Source organism: Daucus carota, chromosome 3, assembly GCF_001625215.2.
Source record: "Daucus carota subsp. sativus chromosome 3, DH1 v3.0, whole genome shotgun sequence".
Lineage (NCBI taxonomy): Eukaryota > Viridiplantae > Streptophyta > Magnoliopsida > Apiales > Apiaceae > Daucus > Daucus carota.
This window is the reverse complement of record NC_030383.2, coordinates 15,873,380-15,887,048: the sequence shown is the minus strand read 5'-3', so window position 1 is coordinate 15,887,048 and position 13,669 is coordinate 15,873,380. Positions and strand designations below refer to the sequence as shown.

Genomic DNA, 13,669 nt, shown 5'->3' with positions numbered 1-13,669 from the left:
CTAGCAGTGGCACAACCACCGCTGCTCAAACCTCGATTCCTATGATTTTTGGCACGCTGCCCCCTATGACTAATGTTGTGGCCACAGCCACTGATCATGGGACTCATTACTCAACCGTTGTGACGACCACAAGAGGACCAACAGATGAGTATGTAGTTTATACGGACGACTCTTCTGAAGATTCGGAGAGGGACTATGATATTCCCCCACGAAGGAGGAGAGACGGAAACCAGAGCCGAGGCTCCCAGCACAACACCGGGCCGAATAACCCCGAGTCTCGTCGACCCACGGACCAGGAGTACGAAGCCAGGATTCGAGCTTATGAACAGGAGATAGCTCAGTTGAGAAGAGACAGGGCGGCACACCAGACCAGGCAGCCACCACCCGAACCTCGGCAACAGACTGAAAACCCTCAGAACGCAGGTATGAATAGAATTCACTTGTTGGCTGCAGGTGATCTAGATAACCTGATCCCCCCATTCACCGAGGAGATCATGGCAGCAAGGATTTCTCGAAAGTTCAAGCTGCCCACAATTAAGGCGTATGATGGAACGGGTGACCCCGCGAATCATGTATGAACTTTTATGAATGCATTGCTGTTGCAACCAGTCACGGAGGCCATTAAGTGTCGAGCCTTCCCCCAAACTTTGAGTGGGATGGCACAACACTGGTATAGTCGACTACCCCCTAACTCTATATCCTCATTTGGAGATTTGAGCCGAGCTTTCATAGGCCAGTTTATTGGGAGCAAGACCCACGCTAAGAGTTCAGCCTCGTTGATGAACCTTCATTAAGGCAGGAACGAATCCCTCAGAGACTATATGAATAGGTTCACTAAGGAGGCGCTCAAGGTCCCGGATTTAGACCAGAAAGTAGCCATGATTGCCCTACAGCAAGGAACCACGGATGATAATTTCCGCCGATCACTAGCCAAGAGGGCCCCTGAAAATATGAATGAGCTCCAGGAGAGGGCCGGGAAGTATATCAAGGCTGAGGAAAGCCTGAAGAAATCTCAGAATAACCAGGGACCGACCTCGAACCCAAAGAAACGTGGAAACGACACTGAGTACAACGCGGATAGTAAGTATTCAAAGACAGGGGATGGTGATAAGTCCCCCACCAAAAAGAAAGCAGGACCGAGGTTCACTGAGTATGCAAGGCTGAATGCCCCTAGGAGTCAGATCCTGATGGAAATTGAGAAAGATGAAAGTGTTCGATGGCCGAAGCCTATCAGGACTGACCCCGAAAAGAGAAACAAGGACTTGTACTGCAGGTTTCATAAGGATACAGGACATAAGACCGATGATTGTCGGCAGTTGAAGGATGAGATCGAGTTTTTGATCCGAAAAGGCAAGCTGTCCAGGTATACTAGGGATACGGACAAGAATCCCCGTGACAATGACAACCGTGGAAGAGACAACGATGATAGGAATAAGAGAAACCAGCCTAGAGGGCCTGTGATCAATGTAATCTCTGGAGGACCGACCGCAGCAGGCCTATCTAGTAACTCACGAAAAGCTTATGCTCGTGAAGTGATGTACATTGTTGGAGAGCCCCCGAAGAGGGCAAAAATTGAGTTTGCTTTAGCATTCGACAATTTAGATCTTGACAGAGTTAAATTTCCCCATGATGATCCTTTGGTAATCACCCCGGTGATTGGAAACTCTTCTGTAAAAAGGGTACTCGTTGACAGTGGAGCCTCAGTAGATATCTTATTTCATGATGCATATGAGAAGATGGGATATTCTGATTCGCAATTGACACCTTCAGATATGCCTATATACGGCTTTAATAACGTGGAGACAAAGATTGAAGGTATGATCCAACTACCCGTGACAATGGGCACCGAGCCTAGACAGGCCACATGTATGCTGAATTTTTTGGTCGTTAAGGCTTCATCAACCTACAATGCTATCCTTGGGAGGACTGGGATACATGCTTTTAAAGCAATCCCATCCACCTACCACTTGAAGATCAAATTCCCTACCAAGAATGGGGTGGGAGAAGAGATAGGAGATCAAAAAATGGCTAGAAGTTGTTATGTGGGGGCTCTGAAATCTGGAGGTGTAACATCTGGGATTATCCGTGTAATTATTTGAATGATTAATGAATATTATATGAATTTTATGTGAATTTCTGTGAATTAATTGATTCCTGCTCCATTAATTTAGTTACGTATTTTTGATTAAATTTGAGGAACATCAATTTTTATATGCTCAGCACAAAATATAGTTTATTTTAATATTTTCGTATCGATTTATGCATTGTCGTATGATTTTATATTTGATTTATGGATTTAATTACGTATATTATATTTAATTATTAATTATTTTGATTTTACGAAAACTGTCAACCTGTAACGGTACCGAGATTTTACTTCCCGAAAATTTCAACAAAATTCACCTTTAGCCTAATTTGAATATTCCGGACACTTTTCATGTTTTGACTTTTTCGATCCGGAGTACGGTTTGTTCCGGAGCCGGTCCGGCGGAGTTTTTCGGTATTTCAAATTATCGATAATTATCTGGTTGTCTCGATAAACGTGAAACTAGATATTTTGATTATTATATTCATCCTTATCTTGTAATAATTGCAATGGGACCCGCATACTAATGACTAATTAAAAAGCCCCGTTTTGATAGTTATCTCGAAAACCGGTACCGATTGGACCTGTTTTATTAATATAAAGCTATTAAACATTGTATTTTCGTGTCATATGTGATCCAAATGGGTATTAATTTTCATAACTATAAATAGCTTTAACCGCACTTTATTTCATTTGGGGAAATCATAATCTCAGTTAAACACGGGTTTATCGAGAGAGTGTTCTTCGTGTTCTTGAGATTCAAACGAAGATTTGGAAGCGTTATCGGACTCGGATTTTGGCGTTCAAGTATCCAAATCGAAGGTTTTGAGGAGTAGAAGCTGATTTTGTTATCAAAAACATCAAGAGATTCGCAGGTGAGGAGAGATTTAAGGTTTTTAATTCGAAATAATTAAGATTAAATTAGGACTTTTTGATTTTGAAGTTGTTTATGTGATTTCTTGATTGTATGTTGTAGAGGACTGAATTGTGATCATTTTGGTATATCATATGCGTGGTTTGGAGTTCAATAACATAGTTAGAAGTGGGTTTGATTCTGCTGTGTTCAAGAACTAGGGTTCTTCGTAGCTTTGAATGATTCTAATTGAAGTTTGGGCGTTTCTTAATTGTTAATTGTATGCTTAATTGGTTTATATGGGTGGATTGGTCGTGAGGAGAGGAACTCAACCATGTGATTGGAATTGACGGACGACCTCGGAATCGGTCGCCGTGTTCTGAAGAACAACTCGCCGGCGGCGAGTTTGTTCGGTCTTTTTCCGGCCGATTCCGGCCTTTTCTGATGAATCTGATTGCATGGATGAGTTGTGGAGGTTGAGTACTCTATATCTGCACTTTATGGAAGCCGTTGGTGACCGGAATCGCCACCTCCGGCGAAGCCAGGGCGGCGGCTGCAAAACTTGCAGTTTGCCCCCTGAACTTTTGGAGGTGGTGAAGTCTAGCCACCCAAGTTCCAATTCTGTCATTTTGACCCCTGAAGTTTTGAATTGTTGCAGCTGGCACCCTGCGACAAAAGTTTTAAAACTTTACAAAATAAACCTTTTCAATTTATTTTCAAAAATCATTTTCAAATTATTTTTTTTATTTCAAAAATAGTTTTTAATTATTTATTAATTCAAAAAAATAAATCTGATTTAATTTATTAATTATTTTTAATTAATAATTAATTATTATAATTGGTCAATTAATTTAAATATTAATTGATTAATTGTTTTAATTAATTATTAATTAATTTTAATTGATTTATTAATTAGATTTAATTATTTTAAATGATTTTAAAATTCCGAAAAATAGTTTCGAGCTTTGAAATATTATTCTAAAATATGTTTGAAGCTCGTTAATTGATTTCAAATGATTTCGGACTTGATTTCGAGTATCCAAAATTGATTATTTATTTATAAAATGATTCTTTGACCCATTTTAATTCCGAAAAATGTTTTAAAATCCATATCAAATGCCAGAAAACTCCTTTTGACTTCAAACCTTCTTTGAAAGATGAAATTCATTAAATATCTTATTTGATATGTGTTATGTGATATCTGATTGAGGTGTTACGTGTCTATGTGAATCTTATATGATTGTTTTTGACATATCTTTTAATCCATAAATCGGATTTGGGTAAAACGAAGGGTAGATAGAAACTCGTTGCGAAGATGTGACAATAAGAAGAATATGAGATCATATATTGATAAAGAATTGTTGTGATTAGCAGAGAAGCGAGACGTAAAAAGGGGAAAGCAAGTGGTGATAGAGTAGTATAGCGAGCAAGCATAGTGAAACTTGAGATCAGCTATATAAGGCAAGTTCCCTGAGACTTTCCTCCAGATATATACTGTATCTGTTGTGATTATTTAGCGAGCTTTTTGATTAAGCACTGTGATCTAGTGAATTATAACATGGATTATTTATCCTAGTGATTTTTGAACCTTCAATCAGATTCCTTGAATTATAATATGGATTATTTACTTTATTGATTCTTGAACCTTTGACCCGATTCTTTGATACCTGCTACGAAACCTATTTCAATTGTAAACCTTCAATTTTTAAAACTTCTAAATGATTATCATAAGAACCTAATTTCATTTCAAGAACATACCCTCGATACCTCAACCAGTTATCAATCACACATCCTTCAGACCTTAACCAGTTGATCAGCACCAAATAACGTCTGTTATACCATATACCTTACAGTTGCTTGATTCTTTCCATAAACTCAAGTTCTTGATCTTAAAAGCATTCATTTATACTTGGATCCTTTTTGTGAACCTAGAATTCTTCTTCATATAAACACTAAACTTGGATATGCTTTGCCATCCAATTATGCAATGTTTGATTCTTTGATAAACCCTGAAGTTGTTTCTCATTTCTCCTTTGAGATACATCTGAGACACTTTGAATAGTGGTCTGCTTCTGCTTCAAAATTTATTTATGATATTGGTGTTTCTATTTTATTGAATAATATTGTTGATCACCTTGATTGTGATAGAATTGGATAGTTTTCTAAACTTGGACCAAATGAGTGGTCAGACCAGATGAGTGGTCACTTTAGGCCAATGTGTGCCTTGGATCCAGTAAACGAGCATGGTGGGACCTGCTCGGGGTTAGTGTCTGACTGATCAGCAGCCTAACCTTTGATTTTTTTAAAAATAAATTTAATATCCAATTCTAATTGATACTCTGAAAACAAATCTTGATATTGAAATTGATTCCATTAGACACTGGTTCCCTTCAGCTTTTGATTAATATTTTAAATGGATATTGTTATACTTGCTGAGCTTGTTAGCTCACTTTTGCGATACTTTATGTTCTTTCCAGTGAAGGCAGAGAAAGTTGGTAACGATGACCCTCAGGCTAGTGGTAAGGCCAGGATTCCAGGCTAAGAGATGGAGAGAGCTATCAGCATCAATTGGCTTTATATATATGTACTAGTTTGAATAACAAGACACAAATGAGGTGTAAGCTTGTAAGAATTAAGTTTATATTTTGGGATTTGGGTTTGTAATAATTAAAGTTATGTTGTGGCTTGTTTTATACTTTAACCTGTTGCGATCCATGGACAATTAAGGGTCACTGCATATATTATATTAATTACAGGTTTATGTTATGGTGTGGACCCCAAACTTCTGACCCGAGTTTGGAGGGCGCCACAGGTTGGTATCAGAGCGACAGGTTATAAGTCAATGAAACAAGCCTAGATTGTTAGGTTGGGTAGAAGACTAGGACTAGAAATGAGTGATAGGTAGATAGAACGTTGAGAGGTTGAGGATAATTCGTAAAAGATTTAGGGTTGATTTTGGTAGTGGATACCGATTCTTATACGTGTTTGTTATATTGATTCTCAGACTATCAGGCATGTCAGGCCCCAGTACCCCAGTTCATTCTGATCATTCAGAGTCAACGGTTGAAGGACTTCCACCCCGTCCTGGAGTTGTACCTATATCTCCACCCAGGGCACTTACACCCCCACCTGTAGCTGGACCTTCACGTCCACCTGGATACCCTCGTAGTGGACAGACCCCTATTGCACCTATACCACTTAGGGCTATACCCCCGCCCGCTCCTGTGATGTCCCCACCTGCTCCCCTTATACGACCTCCTATCCGTGGACCTGCACCAGAGCATGAGTCTTCTGGATTTTCAGGTGTCGGACCCTCTTATCCGTGTTCCCCTCTTTCGGTACCCTATCACTATTACCAGGCACTCTTGATGGAGAGAGAGGAGCTGTTGGGCCAGATTGGAGAGTTGACACAGGTGATGAGGGATCTGGATCCTAACAGGGGAGAGCGACAGTTGAGAGAGGATATCTTTGTTTTCCGGAGGATTGCAGCAGCGAGATTACATGGAGCCACTTCGGAGTTTGGTACCCCTGGGGATGTTATAGATTGGGCTCGTTGGGTCTTGGAGCAGCTGGAGGTTATCGGAGGCCCAGACTTCCCATAGGTCTGGAGTATATCAGATGTTGGAGATGATCAGTATTATAGTGAGTAGTAGGTATGATGCAGTGTGTAGTGAGTAGTATGTATCAGGTCAGCAGATTTTGACATGTATATATAGACTAGCCGAGCTGACTAGATGATAGGTTTGTTGTTGCTGTTGTTGTACGTTACTTTTGACGAAGCGCTTGACGCTTGTATCTCCAGCACTGACTTATATATATCAGCATCTTTTACTTTACAGTCTTGTCCTTTACTTTATCGCACTTGTTTTACTTTACTTTACTTTCAGTACCGATCATAAACTCTTGTGTAAATATTGCACCCTTTCTTTTATTGCTTTACATTCTGTAAAGAAGCATGCAATTTATTTAGTTAAACAATCTCAAAAATGTTTTCAAAAATGTATAATTCTGTTTTCTTAAAAACTTTTTATAAAAAGAGAATTTGATTTAAAACGACTAAGTGAATTGTTTCTTCTTTACAGAATGCCTCCAACAAGACATACTCGTGCCAACAGTGATCCTGAAGGCACCAACAGCATTAATGATAACAATGATAACCAGAATGTCAACATAGGCCCAGTAGATCCTGCTGTGGCACAACTAATTCAAATTTTGGCACAACAAACTGCTCATCTTACCTGACAACAGCAACATCAAGAGAACCCTAGGGTAACTTTTAAAACTTTTCAGGCAGTTCATCCTCCAGAGTTTAAGGGCTCAGCAGATCCTGTTGCAGCCCAAACATGGTTGAAAGAAATGGAAAAGTGTTTTGAATTAGTTCCAGCAAGTGAGGACCAGAAAACAAAGTTTGCCAGTCATTACTTAAAGAATGAAGCAACGTATTGGTGGGAATCTGTGAAGAATATGGAAGGTACAGTTGAGATTACTTGGGAGAGGTTTAAGGAATTGTTTTTAGAAAAGTATTTTCCTAGGTTTCTTCAAGACCAAATGGAGTTGAACTTTTTAGAGCTGAAACAAGGAAATATGTCTGTGGTTGAATATGAGAATAAGTTTGCGGAATTGGCTAGGTTTGTGCCAACCTATGTAGAGACTGATAGGCAGAAAGCAAAAAGGTTCCAACAAGGTCTGAAGCCTTGGATTAGGAGCAAGTTAGCTATTTTGCAATTGGAGACTTATGCGGCAGTGGTTGAGAAGGCAATGATTGCGGAGGCTGAAAATGAGTTGTTTCAGAAGTCTAAAAAGGATAAGAAAAGAAAGCCAGATAATAGAGAAGGGCCATCCCATCAGGGGAGGTTCCAGAAGAAAGGGAAATTTCAAGCAGGAAGGAGTTTCAATTTTAAGAAGCAGAATATAGGCAGTAGTGGACAAGGTGGTCGTTTCATTATGGGAAATCAGGCCAATCAGCAGAGGCCTTCTATACCAGAATGCCAGATATGCGGCAAGAGACATGGAGGAGTGTGTAACAAGCCGAACATAGTGTGCTTTAAGTGCAACCAGAAAGGACATTATTCTAGGGAATGTCAGAACCAATCAACGATAAGAGATCAGGTGAATAAGAGCTCGACAAGTAAAGCTCCAGCTATAGGATATGCATGTTTCAAATGTGGGAAGCAGGGACATATGGCTAGAGATTGCAAAACATCAGCCCCAGTTAGTAATGCACTTAGAATCATGGGAACTGTTCCAGAAGTGAATGAGCCTCCTAGAGCAAGAGTCTTTGATATGTCAGTAAAGGATGCTATTCAGGATGCCGAGGTGGTGGCAGGTACGCTTAACGTAAACTCTTTAAATGCTAAGGTGTTAATTGATTCCGGAGCCACTAGATCATTTATTTCTCAAGCTTTTGTTGATAAGTTGAATTGTCCGGTTGAATTGTTGAATGAGGTTATGAATGTAGAGCTAGCTAATCAAGATCGTATTTCCGTTAATCAAATTTGTCCTGATTGTGAAGTTGAGATTTTAGGAAGTAAGTTGTGCGCCGACTTGATACCTTTCAAGTTGGGGGAATTTGATGTAATCTTAGGGATGGATTGGTTGTCTAAACATAGTGCGCAGATAGATTGTAAAAATAAGAAAGTAATACTAAAGGCACCAGACGACAAGGTAATAACGTTTAGGGGACAAAAGCAAGTAAAGAAGTTCTTAACCATGATTCAAGCAAAAAGGATGTTACGTCAAGGATGCGAAGCCTATAGTGCCTATGTAATTGATAAAAGTCAAGAACCAGTAAAACTTGAAAATATTCCTGTAGTGAATGAATTTCCAGACGTGTTTCCGGATGAGTTACCAGGACTTCCTCCAGATAGAGAGATAGAATTTGCAATTGACTTAGCACCTGGAACGGAGCCGATATCCAAAGCCCCGTATAGGATGGCACCCGTAGAGATGAGAGAATTGGCAAAACAATTACAAGAGTTATTGGAAAAAGGAGTGATCAGACCAAGTGTATCCCCATGGGGAGCACCAGTGTTGTTTGTAAAGAAGAAAGATGGAAGTATGAGGTTATGCATAGATTACAGAGAGCTTAATAAGCTTACAATCAAGAATAGATATCCTTTACCCCGTATTGACGACTTGTTTGACCAGTTGAAAGGAGCGGAATATTTTTCTAAGATTGACCTTAGGTCAGGATACCATCAGCTCAAAATCAAATCTGAGGATATACCTAAGACAGCTTTTAGAACAAGGTATGGTCATTATGAATTTTTAGTGATGGCTTTTGGATTAACGAATGCACCAGCAGCTTTTATGGATTTAATGAATAGAGTCTTTAAGAAGTATTTGGACAAGTTGTGATTGTTTTTATAGATGATATTCTGATATATTCTAAGACAGCTGAGGAGCATGCAGAACATTTAAGAACAGCCTTAGAGATACTAAGAAAGGAGAAGTTGTATGCAAAGTTTTCTAAATGTGAATTCTGATTACAAGAAGTGCAATTTCTAGGACACATAGTGAGTCGTGAAGGAATAAAGATAGATCCAGCAAAGATTGAAGCTATAATGAATTGGGAAAGACCAAGAACCCCCACAGAGATCAGGAGTTTCTTAGGGCTAGCAGGTTACTATAGAAGGTTTGTACAGGATTTCTCAAGAATTGCAACTCCACTGACCAAGTTAACTAGAAAGAATGAAAAGTTCATATGGAATGAGAAGTGTGAGGAAAGTTTTCAGGAGTTGAAGAAGAGATTAGTGTCAGCACCAGTATTGTCCCTTCCAGATGATCAAGGAAATTTTGTGATTTATAGTGATGCCTCTTATAAAGGATTAGGATGTGTATTGATGCAGCATGATAAAGTTATTGCGTATGCGTCTAGACAACTTAAACCTCATGAACAAAAGTACCCCACTCATGACCTGGAGTTAGCAGCTATTGTATTTGCATTGAAAATATGGAGACACTATCTGTACGGAGAAAAATGTGAGATTTATACAGATCATAAAAGTTTGAAGTACATCTTTACCCAGAAGGAGCTTAACATGAGACAAAGGAGATGGCTAGAGTTGATTAAGGATTATGATTGTACGATTAAGTATCATCCAGGAAAAGCCAACGTTGTAGCGGATGCTTTAAGTAGAAAGGAGAGTTTAAACGTATTGACTGTGCCAGAGGAATTATATAAAGAGTTTCAAAAGTTGGAAATTGAGGTAAAAAATCATGAACCATCAGAGATAGCGGTGTATACCATGACCTTCCAACCAGAGTTATTAGAAAAGATTAAAAAGTGTCAGGAAGAGGTAATGGATCAGGATGTAAACAAGTTAGTAGGAGAAGAGTTATGTACACAGAAAGATGATCAAGGGATTTTTAGATTTTCTTCCAGGATATGGATTCCACCGGTGACAGATTTAAAGAATGACATATTGCAGGAAGCACACAATTCTAAATATTCAATTCATCCAGGCAGCACTAAGATGTATAGAGATTTAAAGAAGAACTATTGGTGGCCAGACATGAAAAGAGAGATTGCAGAATGGGTGAGTAAATGTTATACGTGTCAAAGAGTGAAAGCAGAACACCAAAGACCAAGTGGATTGTTACAACCTTTAGAGATTCCAGAATGGAAGTGGGAACATATTGCTATGGATTTTATTGTAGGATTACCAAGGACCAAAGCAAACCATGATGCCATTTGGGTTATAGTGGACAGACTAACCAAGTCAGCTCACTTTCTTCCGATCAATGAGAGATTCTCTTTGGATAAATTAGTCCATATGTACTTGAAAGAGATTGTAGTTCGTCATGGAGTCCCCGTATCCATTGTGTCAGATAGAGATCCACGATTTAATTCGAGATTTTGGAAAAGTTTTCAAGAATGCTTGGGCACTAAATTAAATATGAGTACGGCATATCATCCACAAACAGACGGTCAAAGTGAGAGAACTATTCAGACGATCGAGGACATGCTACGTGTTTGTGCAATCGATTTCAAAGGCAATTGGTACGAACATTTACCTTTAGTGGAATTTGCATACAATAATAGTTATCACGCAAGTATTGGGATGCCTCCTTATGAAGCTCTTTACGGACGCAAATGTCGATCGCCAGTATATTGGGATGAAGTCGGAGAACGCAAGATACTTGGACCGGAATTAGTACAACAAACAAAGGAAGTCGTTGAAATTATTCAGAAACGACTAATTGCAGCACAGAGTCGTCAACGAAATTATGCAGATCAATTCCGGAAGAACGTAGAATTTGAAGACGGAGAAGCAGTGTTACTGAAGGTATCACCATGGAAAGGGCTATCCAGATTCGGAAAGAAAGGCAAGCTAAGTCCCCGATATGTCGGGCTGATATGGCTCTGAAATTGGCCCTAGAAATTATTGGGTTATTTTTGGCCCGGGTCTGATTAAAGGCCAGAATATAAGGCCCGGATTCTGGGTTTATCACCCAAAATTCGTGGCTAGCAGATTGAGGTTATAAAAGGCCCGTTGGGCATTCATGTTTGAGAAACATGGGCTGCCCAAACTCAAGGCACGAGCCCCCAGCCCGGTCAGGGCCCAGAACTCGAATCCTAGTCCTACTAGGAGTCTGACTGACGAGTCCAGGACTCCGAGAGTCCTACAAGAACTCTGAATTTCGTGGATAACTATCTAGAGTCCTAGATAACCTCCAGCAGCTCAAGATAAGGATCAAGGATCAGTCCTATCCTATCTCTGACTCAAATACCTATTTCTACTAGGACTCTAACACCAGGGATCCTACTTCTAATCAGTCTCTAACCCTGAGACATCTATATAAAGGGCTCTACCCCTCCAAAATAGAACTACGTTTTTTGACTTGATTCTTCACCCCGCTGAAGATACGTAGGCACCTCGTGAGGACCCGTCTGAGTTCCGACTCGCGAGATCAGTCAAAAAGCACGAAGCTCACCTCTCGATTTTTGATCCATAACATTTGGCGCCGTCTGTGGGAAGAAGACAACAACCATGGTGTCCACCAGATTACGCTCAGAAATTCATGCACCTTCAAACGGAGACAACACCGCAACCCAGGATCCACCCTTGTCTCAGGTCACCGCTGGAACCTCAAATCCCATCACCACCACACCACCAGTCACGTTGACCCTTGCTAGCAGTGGCACAACCACCGCTGCTCAAACCTCGATTCCTATGATTTTTGGCACGCTGCCCCCTCTGACTAATGTTGTGGCCACAGCCACTGATCATGGGACTCATTACTCTACCGTTGTGACAACCACAAGAGGACCAACAGATGAGTATGTAGTTTATACGGACGACTCTTCTGAAGATTCAGAGAGGGACTACGATATTCCCCCACGAAGAAGGAGAGATGGAAATCAGAGCCGAGGCTCCCAGCACAACATTAGGCCGAATAACCCCGAGTCCCGTCGACCCACGGACCAGGAGTATGAAGCTAGGATTCGAGCTTATGAACAGGAGATAGCTCAATTGAAAAGAGACAGGGCGGCACAACAGGCCAGGCAGCCACCGCCCGAACCTCGACAAAGGACTGAAAACCCTCAGAACTCAGGTATGAATAGAATTCACTTGTTGGCTGCAGGTGATCCAGAGAACCCGATCCCCCCATTCATCGAGGAAATCATGGCAGCAAGGATTTCTCGAAAGTTCAAATTGCCCACTATTAAGGCATATGATGGAACGGGTGACCCCGCGAATCATGTACGAACCTTCATGAATGCATTGCTGTTGCAACCAGTCACGGAGGCCATCAAGTGTCGAGCCTTCCCCCAAACCTTGAGCGGGATGGCTCAGCACTGGTATAGTCGACTACCCCCTAACTCTATATCCTCGTTCGGAGATTTGAGCCGAGCTTTCATAGGCCAGTTTATTGGGAGGAAGACCCACGCTAAGAGTTCAGCCTCGTTGATGAACCTTCACCAAGGCAGGAACGAATCCCTTCGAGACTATATGAATAGGTTCACCAAGGAGGCGCTCAAAGTCCCGGATTTGGACCAAAAGGTAGCGATGATCGCCCTTCAACAAGAAACCACGGATGATAATTTCCGCCGCTCACTAGCCAAGAGGGCCCCTGACAACATGAATGAGCTCCAAGAGAGAGCCGGGAAGTATATTAAGGCGGAGGAAAGCATGAGAAAATCCCAGAATAACCAGGGACCAACCACGGACTCTAAGAAGCGTGGGAACGATACTGAATATGATGCTGATAACAAGTATTTGAAAAGGGAAGATGGTGAAAAGTCACCTACCAAGAAGCAATCAGGACCGAGGTTCACTGAGTATGCAAGGCTGAATGCCCCCAGGAGTCAGATTCTGATGGAAATTGAGAAAGAGGGAGGAGTTCGATGGCCGAAGCCAATTAGGACTGACCCCGAAAAAAGAAACAAGGACTTGTATTGCAGGTTTCATAAGGATACAGGACATAAGACCGATGATTGTCGGCAGTTGAAGGATGAGATTGAGTTTTTGATCCGGAAAGGCAAGTTGTCCAGGTATACTAAGGATGTAGATAGGAATCCCCATGACAATGATAGTCGCGATAGGGACAATGATGATCATGATAGGAGAACCGAGCCTCGAGGGCCCGTGATCAATATGATCTCTGGAGGACCGACTGCAGTAGGCTTGTCTAGTAACTCACGAAAAGCTTATGCTCGTGAAGTGATGTGTATCGTTGGAGAACCCCCGAAGAGGGCCAAGACCGAGATTGCGTTAACCTTTGAT

At 40.9% G+C, this 13,669-nt stretch overlaps 1 protein-coding gene across 1 annotated transcript; it reads left to right on the top strand.

The window, feature by feature from the left end:
- The first annotated feature begins 7,523 nt into the window (after positions 1-7,523).
- Positions 7,524-10,430, top strand: LOC135151389 (uncharacterized). Its single transcript, XM_064089820.1, has 3 exons — positions 7,524-8,603; positions 9,968-10,260; positions 10,370-10,430. The coding sequence occupies exons 1-3, from the start codon at positions 7,524-7,526 to the stop codon at positions 10,428-10,430; spliced, it is 1,434 nt and encodes a 477-aa protein (XP_063945890.1).
- Positions 10,431-13,669: the final 3,239 nt, after the last annotated feature.